At 39.5% G+C, this 19,596-nt stretch overlaps 1 protein-coding gene across 2 annotated transcripts in view; it reads left to right on the forward strand.

The window, feature by feature from the left end:
- The first annotated feature begins 6,600 nt into the window (after nt 1-6,600).
- The window catches only part of LOC100888569 (terminal uridylyltransferase 7), a 38,244-nt gene continuing 25,248 nt past the window's right edge, over nt 6,601-19,596 (forward strand). For both annotated transcript variants that reach the window (XM_030996894.1, XM_030996895.1), the window contains exons 1-7: nt 6,601-6,700; nt 10,183-11,115; nt 11,648-11,764; nt 12,315-12,492; nt 16,121-16,261; nt 17,464-17,539; nt 18,911-19,151. In XM_030996894.1, coding sequence (XP_030852754.1) covers nt 10,207-11,115; nt 11,648-11,764; nt 12,315-12,492; nt 16,121-16,261; nt 17,464-17,539; nt 18,911-19,151 — 1,662 coding nt within the window. In that variant the 5' untranslated portion in view covers nt 6,601-6,700; nt 10,183-10,206. The remainder of the gene's footprint in view (nt 6,701-10,182; nt 11,116-11,647; nt 11,765-12,314; nt 12,493-16,120; nt 16,262-17,463; nt 17,540-18,910; nt 19,152-19,596) is intronic.

Consider the following 19,596-nt stretch of genomic DNA (forward strand, 5'->3'; position numbering starts at 1 on the left):
CAGCACCCCACTCTAACATATGCATGGGCATCAGTACGTGGCGGATCCAGGAATTTCTTACAGGGGGGGGGGCACAATATGGCATGGGGTTATTATGTAAAACAATGAAGCGACATATAAGGCTTTAGCGGCGAGGGAGCGAAGCGACCAAGCGGGGGTGGGTCTAGGAGGGGGTTCTGGCCCCCTCCCAAGGTAAGAAGCATTTGCAATTTTAGAACCAAATTAGACGCATTTTCAGGCACCTACTGGAGTAATATGACGTAAAGTAGCTTTTTCCTACCCTGTTCCAAGAGTAGGGATCTTTTGCAATTTGAGAACCACAGTTTGGCGCAATAATGCACCGGCACTTCCTAGAAAAAACGAGGCCTTCTGATTTGTTAGAAGTTAGAGAAAAGTGACACTTGAGACGTATGCTTTGATGCCGCACAATGCACAAAGACGGTGGTCCGGTAGTTCATCAGTATTATAGTACTTGCAAAAAAAAATCTCGAGTGTATTACTGTGTCGTTATCAGGGGCGTCGCTATAGATCTTTGTCAGTGGGGGAGTGGGGAGGGTGTAGAGGCCACCGATTACCGACAAAACGAGCAACCAATATTAATGCCGATGCTCAAATGTCTACAAATCTAACCCTATAAACCCGGGGCCAGGAACTAAGTTATTTTTCAGTCTCCCCCATCCCGCGCGAAGCACGGAAATTTTGACACTTCATTAAATTATAAGAGAAAGAAGACGATCCGTTGTACCGTCCTCGACTCTTAATTCTTGTTTGGATCCAGTTCCCCCCCCCCCCCCCCTCCCGCGCGAAGCGCGGCGGCTTTGACGTTACAATAAATTATTACTCTTAATCCTTGTCTGAATTTATTTTTCGCCCATCTCGCGCGAAGCGCGGAAGCTTTGACGTTTCAAAAAGTCATTTCTCTTAATCCTTGTCTGAATTCATTTTCGCCCATCCCGCGCTTCAGCTTTCACGTTTCATTAAATTATTAGAGAAAGAAGACGATTCATTGTAGCGGTTCCGTCTCTTAATCCTTGTCTGAATTAATTTTCGCCCATCTCGCGTGAAGCGCGGAAACTCTGACGTTTTATTAAATTATTAGAGAAAGAAGACGATTCGTTGTAGCGGTTCCGACTCTTAATCCTTGCAGGATTCATTTTTGTCCAGCTCGCGCAAAGCGCGGAAGCTTTCACGTTTCATTAAATTATCAGAGAAAGAAGACGATTCGTTGTATCGTGTTCTTGTCTGAATTCAGTTTCCCCCTCCCGCGCAAAGCGCGGAAGCTTTGATACTTCATTAAATTATTAAAGAAGGAAGACGATTCGTTGTACCGTTCTCGACTCTTAATCCTAGTCTGAATTCAGCCCCCCCCCCCGAAGCGCGGAAGCTTTGCCGTTTCATTAAATTATTAGAAAAGAAGACGATTCGTTATACTGTTCACTACTCTTAATCTTGTCTGAATTCAATTTCCCTACTGGGCCCCTTAAAGTAGACACACGAAGAATCAAAAGTGTTTTGAATTGATGCAAAATTCTCAAATCATTTCGAAGGGGAAGCCTTACTGATCAAATACAACAACTCTCCTCTTCATCATATGTTTCAGGCCCGCAGTAATCAACTCTCAAAAATGTTAGTGAGCACAATTTTTTTTTTTTGCTCCCGAAAATTTGAAAATCGCTCAGGCCAAAAATTTTGGGGGCCCTCGAAAATTTTGCAAAATCGCACCCCCCCCCCCTTTAACGCCAGGGGGGGGGGGCCATCTCCAAAAAAATGTAAATTTAAAAAAAAATGTGTTTTTACACGTTTTTTTTCCCAGGGGGGGGGGTGCAATTTTTTCAAATTTTCGAGCGCCCCCCCCCCAAAAAAAAATAGTGCTCACTACCCCCCCCCCCCCCCCCATTCATCCTATCTATTCGGGGTGTTTAACATTCAAAAAAAGGAGGCACGAAGACCCGTCCCCCCCCCCCCCATTCAGTGGCGTATGCACGTTTTCTTCCTTTGAAAGCACACCCCCCCCCCCCCCCAATCTCAGAGCTGCCAACATTTCTGACCCCCCCCCCCCCCCACCCCCAATTACTGAACACCCTGCTCAATGTAACCCCTTGATGATAGTCATTAAGGTATTAAACCCCCTTTTAAAATTTCTTAGGAGTCCAAAGAGAGAGAGAGATATATAGAGAGAGAGAAAAAAAAAAGAGAGAAAACACCCCCTTTTAGATATTTTATAACCCCCTTTTTGAATTTCTCAGGAATTCAAAGAGAATGAGAAAAAAAAAACTTTTAAAGAGAAGGTTGAGTTCTGGGAAGAGGTGAACACTAATTTGTGAGTGTTATCATTGTTCTTATGGAAGTGTGGATGATCAACATCAGATAAAAAATGTTCCCTGAAAAGCATGGCTCTTCAAATGCCTTAATATTTCAAATATGGCATGTAACATCATAAAAATCGGGACAGATTTTTATACCACATGTTCGTGTAGTCCTGTATTTATTTATTTATTTATTTATTCAAGTCTTCTTTATACAGGGTGGCCCTTTCAATAACGAAGAATGCATCTCAATATGGCATGTAACATCATACAAATCGGGATTTGTGGCGTAAAAATCCTAGGAGGTAGTTGAATGGGGGTGGTTATCCGGGGGTAGATGTCCAGAAGCTAGAAACATTTCGCATTTTCAACCCTCTAAAAAAACAAAAAAACAACCTATTTCCCCCTGTTTGGACAGACTAGTGCAGCCACCCTCTAGGACGACTACCCCGGAACAACTACCCCCTGGACAACTACCTCCTCAGACAACTACCCCCTAGGACAACCTCCTTCCAGGACAACTACCACCCCCTGACAACTACCCCTGGACAACTATTCCCAGTAGTTGTCCGGGGGTAGTTGTCCTAGGGGTATTTGTCCGGTGTTAGTTGTCCTAGGGGGTAGATGACCTAGGGGGTAGTTGTCTGGGGTAGTTGTCCGGGGTGTAGGGGTTCTGGGGGGTAGTCGTCTTAGAGGGTGCATGGTTGCCCTAGGGAGCATTGTCCTTGGGGAAGTTGTAGGCCTACTATAGGGAGTACAGTTGACTGAGAGTGATTATCCGGGGGTGGATGTCCACGGGGTAGGCCTAGGTGTCCGGATAGGGCCTGTAGTACATGATATCTGACACAACCACTTCAGCTACGGACCCATGTAATACATAATTTCGATTTATTATTGATCTAAATCAATCGCAAGTCCTCTAGTCAATCGCACGTTTGCAGTCCATAATATAGCTATATCTCTTGTCAGTTGCGACTGATAATTATCAAAGTGCAAATAAGTTGCTTTTAAAGGTACTATGTCCCTTTTGCAGCCAACCTCAAATTCTGTAGAACTTTGCAGGAATTATGAATATGTCATGTATGTCCTATCTGTGAAATTTAAACGTTAGCAGTGTCCTAATATTCAAATTATGCAAGGAAACCCGTTTACTTACTAGATTTCACTGTCAGACACTATTGAGTGACTGACTGGCTTTTTTTTTCTTCTTTGGTAATAACATACATGAAAAGAGTTGTAAAGGGTACGTGAGCATTAGTCTACATCAATAACCCACTTCTTGTGATGGCCAAGATTAAACTTATTGAATCTTTGTGCAGCATAATACTTATGACCATGCGGTATAATGGTTTGAAAATCAAGACTATTACTTTTGGGCTCTATATATAGCCCTAAAGTCGATTTGACAACTAATAGTCATTATTTTCCCACTTGAAGACATTTTTAAGCCCCACCTTTTTCATTTTTTTTGGCCTGCAAATGGGACATAGTACCTTTAATATCAACTCTTCATATTAAAGATACAAAGTCCCTTTTGCAGCCAACCTCAAATTCGGTAGAACTTCGCAGGAATTATGAATATGTCATGTATTTCCTATCTGTGAAATTTAAACGTTTACAGTGTCCTAATATTCAAATTATGCAAGGAAACCCGTTTACATGCTAGACTTCACTGTCAGACACTATTGTCAGTATTGAGTGACTGACTGGCTTTTTCTTCTTCTTTTGGTAATAACATACAAAAAATGAGCTGTAAAGGGTACATGAGCATTTGTTTACATCAATAACTCACTTCTTGTAATGGTCAAAATTAAACAGATTGAATCTTTGCGCAGCATAAAACGTATGACCATGCGGTATAATGGTTTGAAAATCAAGACTATTACTTATTGGCTCTATAGCTCCAAATCGATTCCACAACTAATAGTCGTTATTTTCCCACTTGAAGACGTTTCCAAGCCCAATTTTTTTAAGAGGAGTTCTTAATTAGTATTATCTTTCAAATGCCATTGGAATTTAACCGTTTCATATTTTTGGCCTGCAAAACGGGACATAGTATACAAATATACACTGCCTTGAGAGGTTCTGGTTAAAACTATGCGCAAGAGGTGACTCCAATAGTACTTTGGAGTCACAGAGGCCCATAGTTTAACCAGTACCTCGAATAGAAGGCATGGTATATATGAAATATTTTGTTTTTTTATTAAATTAAGATTTTAAAAAAAAATTGATTTAATTAATTTCCAACACCCAAATAGTAAACCAAAATAGTACTCTCATATTGTACTTTCTAAAAATAGCTCAAATATTATATCCTGCATCAAAAATTTGTCGGGTTTTGATTGGTTGAGAGCTCGTCACATGATCAGAAATATTTGAGCTATTTTTTAGAAAGTACTATACGAGAGTACTATTTTGGTTTACTATTTGGGTGTTGGAAAAAAAATGTGAATTAAAAAAAGAAATTAAATCAATTTTTTTTTTAAAATCTTAATTTAATTTAATTTTTTTTTTTTTTTTTTTTAAATATGCCATGCCTTCTATTCGAGGTACTGGTTAAACTATGGGCCTCTGTGACTCCAAAAGTTTGCTTCGGAACTGCGCCCCTCAGCAAATATTGGAGTCACATCTTGCGTATAGTTTTAACCAGAACCTCTCAATTAGGCAGTGTATTTGTATATTAGATGGGCAGCAACAATCAGTGGTATATCTCTCCATACTTGTATACCTCCCCCCCCCCCTCCAAAAACTTTCTTCAGTTTGCAAATAGAATTAAAATTAAAATGTGTCCTGTCGTTGATAATGAAATATGGCGAAAAATACCGAAATGAAGAAACAAAGTCATTTCATTTTATTTCATTTCATATTTTCATTTCGAAACATAAAATGAAACAACATAAAATGTTGACATGTGCAAGGTATGCTTGATAATCAGTTTACACAATGCCTCCTTAGGGCCCTTGGGGGGATTTCCAGGGGGCAGAGTTTTAGGCATTTAATTACGGTCAGATGAGCATATTTTGATACCTCATTTGTGACTTTGGCAGGTCACTAGTTTATTCTTTCTTTCTCTCTTCCTTAAAAAAAGTGAGGGGGGGGGGTTCGAGCCCCCCAGTCCGCCATTCTGCAGACCCTGACATGAAGGCTTCAGTAAATAAGCACATTTTGTTTTGCCTGAATATAAATTTGGGAATTTATAGTTTTTCAACGAACACATAAAAAAGTATAATTTTACACACCAAAAATTGAGAAAAAATCCCGGAAAATCATGTTATTTCAGAAACATTTGTAAAACACCGGTATCAAATTATAAATAAACCACGTTTGAATGTTATGTTTTATGTAATTTTACTCCCCCCACAACCCACCCCCCCCCCCCCCCCCACACACACACACCAGTACGCCAGTGGTCACTGGCAGGGGCTCATGTCGATCACCTCTATAATAAAAAAAACACACGTACACGCGCTTGCCCATCCTCTCACAATATTTCCACGGTATGTGCGTATCGCTATTTTAACATCTTCCATTAATAAATAAAGGAGAACACGGATGTGTAGGAAATTCAATTCCTGCATGATTACTCTCCTTTTCTTTGAAAGGAATATTAATTTTATTGATTCAATTAAGTTTTTATCATTTTTGTTTTCTTTTTTATTATCAAATACAAACCATTTTTGACTCCCTTACAGCTGATTTCTCCCCCCCCCCCTTTTTTGTTGTTTGGGGGGGGGGGGGGCAAGAAATGCGCTTTGCCGCCCCCCCCCAAAGCAATTAATTTAGTCAGCGCTCTACATATAACATGGGAATGAAAGTATGAAACTGCCCTGTGTCCCAGAAAAAGGAGAAGACCCCCCCCCCCCAAAAAAAAAGTCTATAACGGTAATTATGAGAAAACTATGAGCTCAATCAAAATGATTTATTGCTGTTCATAGAATAGAAGAATTATGCTTTCAAAATGATATCGTGATTGTATTTAATAATCAACATAGGCCTAGATTTTTTTTAAACCACGTCGCCCATGCAGCTATATGAAGCGCTTATGGATCAATGACAATATGTCATCAATATATCATTTCAAAGCGTATTATTTCAACTCTATGAAAAACAAGAAATCATATATTTTTACAGCTCATTCACAATAACAATTTGTTTACTTTTGATTTGGAACGCACTAGCAATGTATAATTCAGCTTGATCTTTCCGTACGTGTAGACGCGCGTTGTTAACGTACTGCATCCAGCCATCCAGCTCATGCATGCGCGCTATTAATTGACCGCGCGCGTCGGTACTTGTGATGAAAGAATTGAAAAGCACTAAATCGAGTCTAGGCCTATGCTGAAAACAAACAAAAAGGAACCCATGTTTAGCACGAAAGAAAGGAACGAGAGAAAGTAAGACCATTTTTAAATTTTCGGGAAATATCTTATGTTACAATATTAAAGATGTGTGTTGCTTGTGAGAAATTAGGTGTAATTCACAATCAAAGTTGAAATCTAATATTATTTTTCTGTCACTCGATATTTTTTTTGAATTGATCAATTTTTGATTTTGTCAGTGCAGTCTCAGGAATTTTTCTGTGACATTCATAGACTATGTCTGTGTCCATCATTTCAGTTAGCCAGTTTATTTATTTTTGTTTCAATATTTACAAGACATTGTGTCACTTACGCTAGATTTGATTTTGATGGTGGACTGGAATTCAAAGAAAGCAAATGACAACTATCTTAAGTGTAGTCCCATGTGTTGAATATTATGTAGGGAGAGTAAAACTGCAATGTGATAGATCTAGGCCCACTCAGTGTTATTTAGGGTACGCATATTCGTGTTCCAACCGACCCTCCCCTTTTCAGCAAAAGTCCGGTGTGTAAAGTCAATACGGGTCGACCTTTTTCTTTTGTATACAAGCCTTTTTCAGCACCCTCCCTTTTCAGCAAAAGTCCGGTGTGTAAAGTCAATACGGATTACGGGTCGACCTTTTTCTTTTGTTACGAAAAGGACATTTTGGTAACACGCATGGGGTCCGTCCGTTCTCGGAGTGGGGGGGGGGGGGCCAGGTAGGCCCACCACAAAGAACTTTGCGCATTGAGCGCTGTGCAGTGAGTATACGTGCTCTCATTGCAGATCCGCTCAATTGGCTTCAAATCTAAGTGAGAGAGGGCCTACTTAACTTAAGCGCAACTTATAGGCACCGCAACTGTTGTAGACTAATCGGTTATAATTTTGTACTAGGCTTCTAACTTCAGCCAACTCGCTCTAGGGGGCCTATATACTCGTGATCAAGGCCCCCACAACGGCATTGCATGTCCTACAGCACTGACAAGGGGCCTGTATCACAAGTATACTATATGAGTCTCCTATTCAACTCGCTACTATATACTCGTGATATAGGCCCCGCGCAACAACACGGACATGGGGCCTGTATCACGACTATACTGTATACTCGTGAACAAGCTAGCCCCATCCTATGCATTTTCAAGACGGGACAGCACGGTAGTGGGGTTTCTTTCACCGAAGTATTTAGGGGGTGATTCAAGGTTTAATAGAGCTAGGAAAGGATCAAAAAGGGAGATGAAAATGAGTTAAAAAGTCTTTTTCCTCTTAATAATTTAATGAAACATCAAAGCTTCCATGAAAATGTATACTCAAATGTTTTAATGAGTTGGCCCTCTTTCTTTAAATTTATTTATTATTTTAGTATTTTTCCTTTTTTAGTATTTTGGCCCCCTCTCTTTAAATTTATCTTTTATTTTAATATTTTTCCTTTTTTTAATATCTTTTCAAGTCCCTGCCCCCCCCCCCGCCTGCTCCCCCCCCCCCTCCTCCTAATTTGTATTTAAAAAATAAATCCCTTTCAACCCCCCTTTTAACTCATTTTTATCTCCCTTTTTAATCCTTTCCCTCTCAAATAAACCTCACTCTTCTTCAGTGGCCAGATGTGACAGATGTTTAAAAATTGAATCCGTTTCTGATGCAGACACACATAAGGTGGTCTGCATCTGGCCAGACGGATTTGAAATTAACCTCTTTTTTTTAACAATGTGTCTATGTTGTTGCTTCCAAACTGCACAGCTAGTGATGCTGTGTGTACATGTACATTGTATGTAGCAACAACGCGTTGTCCTGTCTGATGTCTTTATGGAAGGGCGGCGTTCTGCTTTCTGCAAGACCCTCCTGTCATTCAAGTTCAAGTTCAAGTTCAAATAAGGTTTTATTCATTACTTGTCAACAAGTCCGAAGACTAAAAATGCAAGTTTACATCAATGATTCTCTGATAGCTTTCGATTGGCATTGTGGGAATTATCCAAACCACCGCAATGCTCCGACTTACTATCTGAAGATATACGGTTCAAAGCAGTGCTGTAAGTCAGACGCTATGTTCGTGTTCGGTTCGGTTCGGCAGAGTTCGGCAATTTTTCACCCGAACTTAGTTCGGTTCGGGGTTCGGTAATGTAAAAGCAAGCAGCGTTATAGCCACGGCGGTCGGCACTGGGCGAGCCAGCCGGCCTGCCGGGCCCGACCAGCACGGAGGACTTCTGCACACTGATTCCGACCAGCACGAATTTCACATTAAAAAACTGCTCTAAACGTTATTATTTATGAAGAAAAATACTACTTACATTCGTATTTCCATCTTGAATCGTGTTCTATTTTCAATTTTAAAAGAATCATGTTTTTTAATTTGTCAATAAATGATATTTTTTAAAGATTTTCCGAGACGGTTGTTGTCTAATGTTAGAGTCATGAAAACTGCCATCTTCAATAGAGACTCAGGCTTGTCAATAACTGTTTTTTATAAGTTTTTATTTTCAATAGGAAAAATATGAAATCCCTATTTTTCCTGAATAAATAAATACTATACTATAATATATATTTATTTCATTATTTATATTGTAAAATTTGTCCGATATTGTTACAATTAAAATATTAATTTTTGTTGAATGGGTTTGAGCTGAACTAATTGTTTGATCACGCACATGTATTCTTGTTCATGGCTTGCGATGCGACGTAGCATGGTCACGATTTGGGATTTAAATGGCGCCAGTGAAGACGCGCCCACCACTGGATAGGCATAAATCACAAAGGTGAAAAACGGGAAAAAAGTAATTTTAAAATGAGCAATCATGACATGAAAATTAGGTACTAAATGACAAGTTTATTAGCTTGCAAAAACGTTTACATTTTTCTGCTGAACATCCGTACCAGGCCTTTGCGTTCAGTTCGGTTCGGTTCGGTTCGGTTCGGAAGTGCCATGTTCGGCGAACTTTCGTTCGGTTCGGCGGTTCGGCGGTTCGGCTACAGCACTAGTTCAAAGACTCACCACTGTCCGTCTTTGCTTGACTTATCGTCACGCCTCTAGTGCCCTTGAAATGATGTTCACAAATCATGCATGTGTTCACATCCGTCGAATGAATGATAGTTGGAGAAAGAATTCAGTAGAAAGCTGCATACCTGCATAATAATGTTCAAAATCCGAAACTCTTATGTTCAATTACTGCGAAGGATTTTTAAAGTACCAATATCAGGGCATGTATTGAATATATTATGCTGTCAAAGTAACATAATGATCGTCGTTTTTATTTTTTCTAGAAATTTCTTAGCATGATTGTTGATATTCAGCCTCCACCCCCATGAGTGTCATTTGACAAACTGAAATATCTGTATATTTACTTACATACATGTATTTGTAGATATGAAATCCACACTGCAACAGCAAGGGGATTGTAATACAGCAGTGAAGGCATTGTAAAATGTATCTTGTAACATCAGTAGTACTGACAACTGTACCCATGTAACAAAAACATTTTGTTTTTATAGTGAAGTTTTGAGGTTGATACTATTGTTGGTCTTTTAAATGCACCTTTTTTTGTTTCAGGTAGGCCAGGCCTGTAGAGGTGACATGGAAAAGAAGGATACTGGTAGTCATACCAGGTTGACTTCTAGTAAAGAGGCAGTTTCATCCAAGAGTACCAAACAGTTTAACCCGTCATCTGGTAATCCCCACAACCCACAGGCTAAGGGCAAGGCTGCAAAGCAAGGTGATGTTTCCAGGGAAAGGTCAGGGGCACAGAGCAGACCTATGGACAAGCAGAAAACAGCAGATCCGTCACCCAACCAGAAGAGGAATTACCCAAAGAAAGAGAGAGATTCAGGGAGAAAGCACTATAATGCGAATGCTCCAAACGGTACCCCAAACCTAGGTAATCGCCAACCAGGAGTTGACACGTTACAAGTTACCGTCAATGGTGATAAACAGGGGCGCTCTGTTCAGAAGCCATCGGCAAAGAAGATGGAGCGGAACTACGCTAAAAAAATGGAGAGGGGTATGATGGCAAGGAATTCCAATACAGACAGTGGGGAGGAGGCTAGAAAGAAGAAACAGGACCCTAAGAATGTCCAGATACTTCAGAGAGAGGGTAGACCAGTGCAGGGTCAGGAACAAGCAGGAGGTTCCTCACTGCCCCAGCCTGGGAAAGGGAGCGGCAAGAAGAGGACCATTGAACGGAAGCCTCTGGGGAAGCTTGTCAATGCCAAACTCAGAGAAGGCGAGGAGGGTGCCAAAGCAGCAAACGGTCCAACGACTCCAAAGAAATCAGATCAGCAGCCAGAGAAGGAGCGCGAGAGGCAGCCTGGATGGAAGGTCCAGGAGCCTCCTAGCCCTGCGGTAATCCAAGAGGTGCAGGAGCCTCCTAGTCCTGCAGTGGACCAAGAGGTGCAGGGTGGTAGCGACTTAGCAGAGCCCTGGAAAGAAACCATGGAGAGACAGGAGGCAGAGCTTGAAAAGACCTACATTTACAGGCTTGCCAAAGTAAGTTCACGTCTTAGAAATTATATACATGTACCCTGTACATGTAGATACGCAATCACGTTATATGGGCCATTCCACTGTTTTTCATGTTATTTCTGTTATCGAGGCTTTGTTTGTTCGTTGTTCTGAACGTACGTTGTAATTGTTGTCGCAAGTCACTTCCTTCAGGTATGGTGTGTACTATTTCGGGGTAGATTGTTATGCAAAGTAACCATGACTGTTACACAAAATTCATGTCAAACGTCCATTTTGCATTCATGGTGACTCTCCTAGGCATGGTGGCTCAGTGATAAGAGCGCCCGCCTCATGAACGGGAGGTCGTGAGTTCGAATCCCGGCCGAGTCATACCAAAGACTTATAACAATGGGACCTTCTGCCTTCTAGCTAGGCGCTCAGCATATTAGATTGGAGAAGGGTAGTAATAACATATTATGTTATGCAGGGCCCGCTGGAAGAACAGTTTCATAACTGAAGTGGCTACCCTTGGTAAATAAAACGTTATTACTATTTCATGCATGGTTTGTCTTTGCAGAGGAGCTTGAAGTTTCCCCGTGCCCTGTACTACTGCAGACTGTGCAACTATCACATTGACACGCTGCCGCAGTGCTGGCTCCACATCGATCAGTCTAGGCACAACAGACTGGCAAAGGTAAGTTCAACGCTCAGTCATAGTGCATTCTACATCTTCCAACTACGACGGATTTTGGTATCTCTAAATGTATCCATTCATCAAAATATTGCATTCTTTATCTTAAAACTGCCATACCCCTTTTTGCGCAAAGAAGAGAATGTTTCCTGAAACGATTACAGCATTTCTGTTGATGTAAATGTACAATTTGATTAAAAAGAATTTTGCTGTTGTTGAAGAAATCCATTTCTTAAACATTTCACCATATTATTTTAGTATTAGAAATTACATGCTCTATGTTTATAAGCAAAGCCTGAAAATTGAAGTACCGGTAAAGAAATACAGCCTGAAAAATAAGATTTAACTTGTTCAAATTTGAGATAAGAGTCTATCATTTCCTTTTATACAGGCAGTAACTCTAACTTATTGTTTAATTTTGTCATTTGGAGATTGATCAGACACTCTTTAAGATTAAAAAAGAAAAAATGCATTAGTTTTGACTTTCGTTACAAGTTATGAAAATGTATTTGTTTGAGAACTTTCGAATAAAGAAATTCCTCCTCTTTTTAAGGCCAAAGAGTCTGAGAACTTCTTCAAGAACCTTCCGATGCCTTCACCACCCCATGCCAGAGCTCTGACCAAGCTGTTAGAAGATGTCACCGAGGAACACGCTTTGACTGGAAGAGAAATGAATGAGAGAAATGAGGTCAGGCAAAGGGTAGAGAATGCTCTCCAAAGCCATCTGCCAGGTGAGAATAGAGCAGGAATGTTGTTTGTGTGATATACCCACCTGAGCAAAAAGAAAGTTGATGTTATGATAAGCCTTAGACATGCCTGGCTTGTATCCCCAGAGAGTGGTGAATGCACTCCAAAGCCATCTGCCAGGTGAAAATAGAGCAGTGATGTTGTTTGTGTGATATACCCACCTGTGCAAAAAGAAAGTTGATGTTATAATGAGCCTTAGACATGCCTGGCTTGTATCCCCAGGGAGTGGTGAATGCACTCCAAAGCCATCTGCCAGGTGAGAATAGAGCAGGAATGTTGTTTGTGTGATATACCCACCTGTGCAAAAAGAAAGTTGATGTTATAATAAGCCTTAGACATGCCTGGCTTGTATCCCCAGGGAGTGGTGAATGCACTCCAAAGCCATCTGCCAGGTGAGAATAGAGCAGGAATGTTGTTTGTGTGATATACCCACCTGTGCAAAAAGAAAGTTGATGTTATAATGAGCCTTAGACATGCCTGGCTTGTATCCCCAGGGAGTGGTGAATGCACTCCAAAGCCATCTGCCAGGTGAGAATAGAGCAGGAATGTTGTTTGTGTGATATACCCACCTGTGCAAAAAGAAAGTTGATGTTATAATAAGCCTTAGACATGCCTGGCTTGTATCCCCAGGGAGTGGTGAATGCACTCCAAAGCCATCTGCCAGGTGAGAATAGAGCAGTGATGTTGTTTTTGTGATATACCCACCTGTGCAAAAAGAAAGTTGATGTTATAATGAGCCTTAGACATGCCTGGCTTGTATCCCCAGGGAGTGGTGAATGCACTCCAAAGCCATCTGCCAGGTGAGAATAGAGCAGTGATGTTGTTTTTGTGATATACCCACCTGTGCAAAAAAAAAATTGATGATATAATGAGCCTTTGACATGCCTGGCTTGTATCCCCAGGGAGTGGAGAATGTGCTCCAAAGCCATCTGCCAGGTGAGAATAGAGCAGTGATGTTGTTTTTGTGATATACCCACCTGTGCAAAAAGAAAGTTGATGTTATAATAGGCCTTAGACATGCCTGGCTTGTATCCCCAGGGAGTGGAGAATGTGCTCCAAAGCCATCTGCTAGGCGAGAATAGAGCAGTGATGGTGTTTATTTGATATACCCACCTGTGCAAAAAGAAAGTTGATGTTATAATAGGCCTTAGACATGCCTGGCTTGTATCCCCAGGGAGTGGAGAATGTGCATACATTGTGTGTGGGGCAAGCCTGAATCTGATGACCCTGGGAATGATATTTCTGTAAAGTGCATAGACTATATGTCACAGATGTACTGAGCAGTGAGCACTATATGAACGATGAATATTAATTTCATTGTTATCTGAAGTCCTGAATGTTGTATCAAAAGGCACTACAGCATTGATTAAACTTTGAACCAAAGATCTTGCTTTGTTTTTTTGTAGTCATCAGAAATAATTTACCACCATTTAACAAGAACAGGTTTTGAAACCAGGAAAAAGAAACCTTTTGTGTGTATTTAACTTTAGTAGTTGTCAACAGATTTTGTTTAATGTCACAATAGGAAATAATATGCACGTGTTCAACACATTTGAAAACAGATGCACCAAATTTGATTTTTGATACATTCCTATTGATTTATGTCCAATATTCTAACTTCCTCATTCTGGTCCGATTATAGTCTCATGACCCTCTCTGTATTGTCAAAGTGATCTTCATAGAACTCAGCTTATCCAACATCCTGTTATCATTACTAAATGATATTTACACATAGAAAGGTCATGACCTTCTAAGAGCAACTGGTATTTCCAGGTAGGGACAGGACATACAATTCTGGTGTAAGGTGTTTTGTTGGATGCCACTTTACTCATTTTCTACCTATTATCAATACAAACTGTTTACCATTTACAGGGGGGCATATACCCTACAAGCTCTGCTCTTTAGTCGGCCCTCCTTCCCTTTCAATTTCATGTGTATTTTTAAATGTATTGTATTTTGCAAATTGATCTATATGTATATTAATATGTGAATATATGTTAAAATGTACCATTATTGTAAATATGAACAATTGAAAGAGGAAAAATTAATGAATTAAATTGAATCAAATTATTTTTCTGCTGTTCATATATTACATGTAGGCTAATAGTTTAACAGAAGAGGATAATATCTAAACTCTAAAGATACATGGGATTTTGTGTTTTGCTCATAGTTTTGCTACCTGTAATTAGATTGTTGAATTGCAGTATGTGGTACATGCAGGATTAGGCTCGTTCAGATATAGCGCTGCAAAATTGGCGGCAATTTTTAATGAGGACGGAAGAATTAATTCGCTTCAAATTTCTGTATTTTTATGATGCAGAGCTCAATGGCTACATGCAAGTCCTACATTGTAAGTTGCATACAGTTGCCATTCATTTACACGTTAGAAAAAAACTTGGCAGCTGTTTTGCCACAGTTAAGCGCGCCATATCTGAACAAGCCTTTACTATCGGATGGATAGTACATGTATGTTGTATGTGCATGTACATGTATTATAGCCCAGGCCATATCCTCTCCCTGTCTACATCAGTACATACCAACGTGTACATTCTGATGCGTGGGGAATTCCCACTCTATGACTAGCTCACACGTATGCATGCACAGTACATGGAGACAGTATGACTCTGCAGACTATTTGCTTAATATACACATGTACATAACAGCTAAGTCATATTAATGGGGAAAAAGGCTGAGATTATAGGACTTACATGTAGGACTACATGTACACATTGTTAAAAGAGGATGGCTTGATAGATAGATTACTGAGAAGAAATATGAACACCTGTACATGCATTTACCAGTATGTGGAATAAGATAAGAATTATTTCAAATACACACATGGACTTTAAAATCTATAAAAGTATAATGCAGTGATATCACTAATGTATGTTTTTTTTTAAATTAATGACTGCTATATTACTATTAATGTATTTTGTCCAACTCTCTACCCTTCCTTACATTCATGGCGGTTGACAGACACACATCAGAATGTTGAATACTTTAATCCTTAAAGGTACTATGTCCCATTTGCAGGCCAAAAAAATGAAAAAGTTAAATTCCAACTGCATTTGAAAGATAATACTAATTTAGAACTTTCATAAAAAAGGTGGGGCTTGAAAATGTCTTCAAGTGGGAAAATAACGACTATTAGTTGTCAATTCGACTTTAGGGCTATAGAGCCCAAAAGTAATAGTCTTGATTTTTAGACAATTGTACCGAATGGTCATACGTTTTATGCTGCGCAAAGATTCAATCAGTTTAATCTTGGCCATCACAAGAAGTGGGTTATTGATATAGACAAATGCTCATGTACCCTTTACAACTCTTTTCATGTATGTTATTACCAAAGAAGAAAAAAAGCCAGTCAGTCACTCAATAGTGTCTGACAGTGATGTCTAGCAAGTAAACAGGTTTCCTTGCATAATTTGAATATGAGGACACTGGTAACGTTTAAATTTAACAGATAGGACATACATGACATATTCATAATTCCTGCAAAGTTCTACAGAATTTGAGGTTGGCTGCAAAAGGGACATAGTACCTTTAATACTTGAAAATAGAGTCAATTTATATTAAACTTTACTGTATTTGTTATGCATCTGCCTTCCCCAGAATGCAAAGTTAAGGTGTATGGGTCTTCACTGAGTGGCTTCGGTTTCCATGACAGCGACATCAACTTGGATGTTGATTTTCCTAGTGAGAAGCAAGCCTCCAAGATCCTCATTGCAGTCAGCCAGGGTATCGCAGCCAAGGGTGAGACAAATTGGATGATAAAAATGCTCTTGATGATGATGATGATGATGATGATGGTGGTGGTGGTGGTGGTGGTGGTGGTGGTGGTGGTGGTGGTGGTGGTGGTGGGGGTGGTGGTGGTGATGATGATGATGATGATGATGATGATGATGATGATGATGATGATGATGATGATGATTGTAGTGATGATGTTTACATGTTTTATATAAAAATGATAATCATAGTGACTATGGTAATATTATGATAATGATATAAATAATCATAATTGGTATGAGGAACATGATACAGTAATGCGTATGATAGTGATATTATTGATGATATTGATGAGGAATACGATAAAGATGATAGTGGTGATGACAATGATAGTGAAAATGATGATTTGATGGTAATGATAGTAAACAAATGTACCATGCACTGAGAGACTCTAGTTGAAATTATGGATCAAGGTGGCAGGAATAACACTATTTTCTGAGGGGGTATAGCCCCAAAGAAAATAGTGCTCTTCCTGTCACCGAGCAATCCATAATTTCACTAGTGGCTTGAAATAGTGCATGATATATTTGTTCTATATTTTTCAAACCAGCCTTCAGTCTTTTCTATTTGTATTTGTTATTGTTGTTGTATCTAAGTTGAGGGCTGCGGGCACGTCAAGCTACTTTGCTTATTTCTGTAGCCCTCCTGCATCTAATGTATGCTAATTATGCATTCAATATATTTGTTTAAATTCGTTCATTATTTGTATAAAATTATATACACTTAAAATATTATATCAAACCATATTATGTTCATGAAAATGTATGATGAAAAAAGAAAAAAAAGATGCAGAAACCAATAAATCAAATCAAAAATAATTATTTCTGTCACCCATATTATATACCGGTAGCACATTTTTTTTATCGGTAACATCATAGCAATGGTATGTTCGGTCACATGATGCTATGTTGACCAATCACAGAACAGGATTTCATTAATCAAAAATATAATATCTGTGACCAAACATAACATTGCTATGATGTTACTGATAAGAAAAATGTGCTATTCCTGTTTATTATGTGATGATGATGATGATGACGATCAACACGATGTGGAGATGATGATGGTGAAAATGGAAATTATTACTTGCAATTATCAACCAGCCACACTGCATCTCTCTTTAATTAACATTTCTTCCCATCTTTCTTTTGTACAATTTATGTTTGCAGTGGATAAAGACTTCACTGAATTTGAAGCAGATTTTGAGGGAAAGCATCCTTGTGTCAGATTCAGGGACATTGAATCGTGAGTACAAAGTTGTAAGATTTTTAAAGTGATTTTGTGTAAATACAGTTTGGGAGATGGATGTCTAGAGCAAGATGCAGGCTGAGAATGGCTAGAACGGCTGAGAGTTTCGAGTGCAAGAAATGCAGAGAGTTGATATCAATCGCAACTATATGTACATAAGAGATAGGAGAATGCAATCTTGCGATTGATTGAATGACTTGCGATTGATTTGGATCAATCATAACTCTTCGTAAGACGGGGGGCCCAGTAATAGAGTATTGGAGGACGGGATGTATGTAGGAGATGAAGAGAAGGTTGATAGGTTTTTTCATCTTTGGGTCGATACAACAACAGTGGTGGTGGATGTGAGATTGCAGTAGCAAGAAGGTGCAGATTAAGGTGGATGTAGTTCATCGAGCTGGCCTCAACCCTTGTATAAAGTAGAAGGTTTACAATGAGAATAAAAGGCAAGATCTATAAAGTATGTATTGGAAGAGAAATGCTATATGGTTCAGAAACCTAGAATGTGAAGACAGTAGAAGAAGGTACCTTGAGGAGAACAGATAGAGCCATGATACAGAAGATGTGTGGTTCGAAATTATCTGTTAGAAAGAAAACAAGGGAGCCCATGAAAAGGTTAGGTCTGGAAGAAACTATGGTGAAAGTGGTCAAGAAAAGTGGATTGAGATGGAAAGGTCATACATTGAGAAGGGAAGATGATGAACCTGTGAAAAGAGCTTGGAATCTGGAAGTGGATGGCATAATAAGGGAAAGAAGACCAAGATTTCATGGAAAGATGTAGCTAAGAAAAAACCCAGTAAGGTTGGTCTAAATGCAGAGGATGCTCAAGACAAGAAGGAGAGGGAGGTAGTATGAACATGGTGCGAAAGATAGTAACTCCTAAGAGGAAAATACTGACTTAAATGAATGATGATGATGATGATAGGCTGAAGGAATATATACTTGCAAGTGATATTGAATTCTCAATAAGCTATATACGCCAGACTGATTGAAATTTTAATCTATGTTGCAGATATTTGACTGAATAAGAAAAGCGTGAAGTGAAGTTAATTTTGTGTTGAGGAGAGTAGCAAAGCCCTTACTTTTTTTAATTAATGATCGCATTATACAGATGTTAGATCATTGCTCTTTCGCAACCCTACAACAGCCCTTTGAAACAGGGGCCTGTTTCACGAAGCCTTTTTTCAATGACAAAAATCAGTAACAAATCTGCTGATAACCAATCAGAAGCAAGAATTTCAGTAGCTTATAACAAAAATTTGTCACTGATGACAAGTTTTGTGAAATGCCCCCTTGATCTGTGAACTTGGCACAAGCAACCAACATTTGACTTTATACTATATCATGCCCTTTTTCTCCTCTCCGTAGTGATTACAAGTGTGAATTAGGAACCGGCAACCAGCATGCCGTGCAGAGCTCGCAGCTGATGGTGGAGTACAACGAGTGTGACGGACGGCTGCGGCCCCTGGTCATGGGGTTGCGCTACTGGGCCAGGATGTGTGGCATCGACCAGCAGGCCATCGGGGCCATGCCTGCCCACACCTTTGTTCTGTTGGTCATCTACTTTCTGCAGCAGTGTGAACCACAGGTCCTTCCCATCCTCCAACAGGTAGGCCTTTCAGAACTCAACATTTATTTGTGTATTTGATTATAGGACATTTACATTTTCAAATACCGATTGATGGATTCCTGCCAAACTTGGGTAATGTATGTATCTTGCAGAGCCAAAGAACTGTTTAGATTTTGGGGTCAAAGGTCACAGGGCTCATTATGTATGCACAAATAGCTTGTAACCGCATTATCATGAGAACCAATAGACAGATTACTACCAAACTCAAGACATGTATATGTGTCTTGCAGAGACAATGAACTGATTAGATTTTAGGGTCATCAGGTCAAAGGTCATGGGGCTCATTATGTATGCCTATAAATAGATTGTTAATGCATTATCATTAAAACTGACAGATGGATTACAATCAAACTTAAATTTAAAAAATTGCTTTCGTTTTGGTGTGTAAAATTGCTCTATTATATGGCAGAGGCATCAATTTCAA

Source organism: Strongylocentrotus purpuratus, unplaced genomic scaffold (assembly GCF_000002235.5).
Source record: "Strongylocentrotus purpuratus isolate Spur 01 unplaced genomic scaffold, Spur_5.0 spur5_scaffold_3, whole genome shotgun sequence".
Classification (NCBI taxonomy): Eukaryota; Metazoa; Echinodermata; class Echinoidea; order Camarodonta; family Strongylocentrotidae; genus Strongylocentrotus; species Strongylocentrotus purpuratus.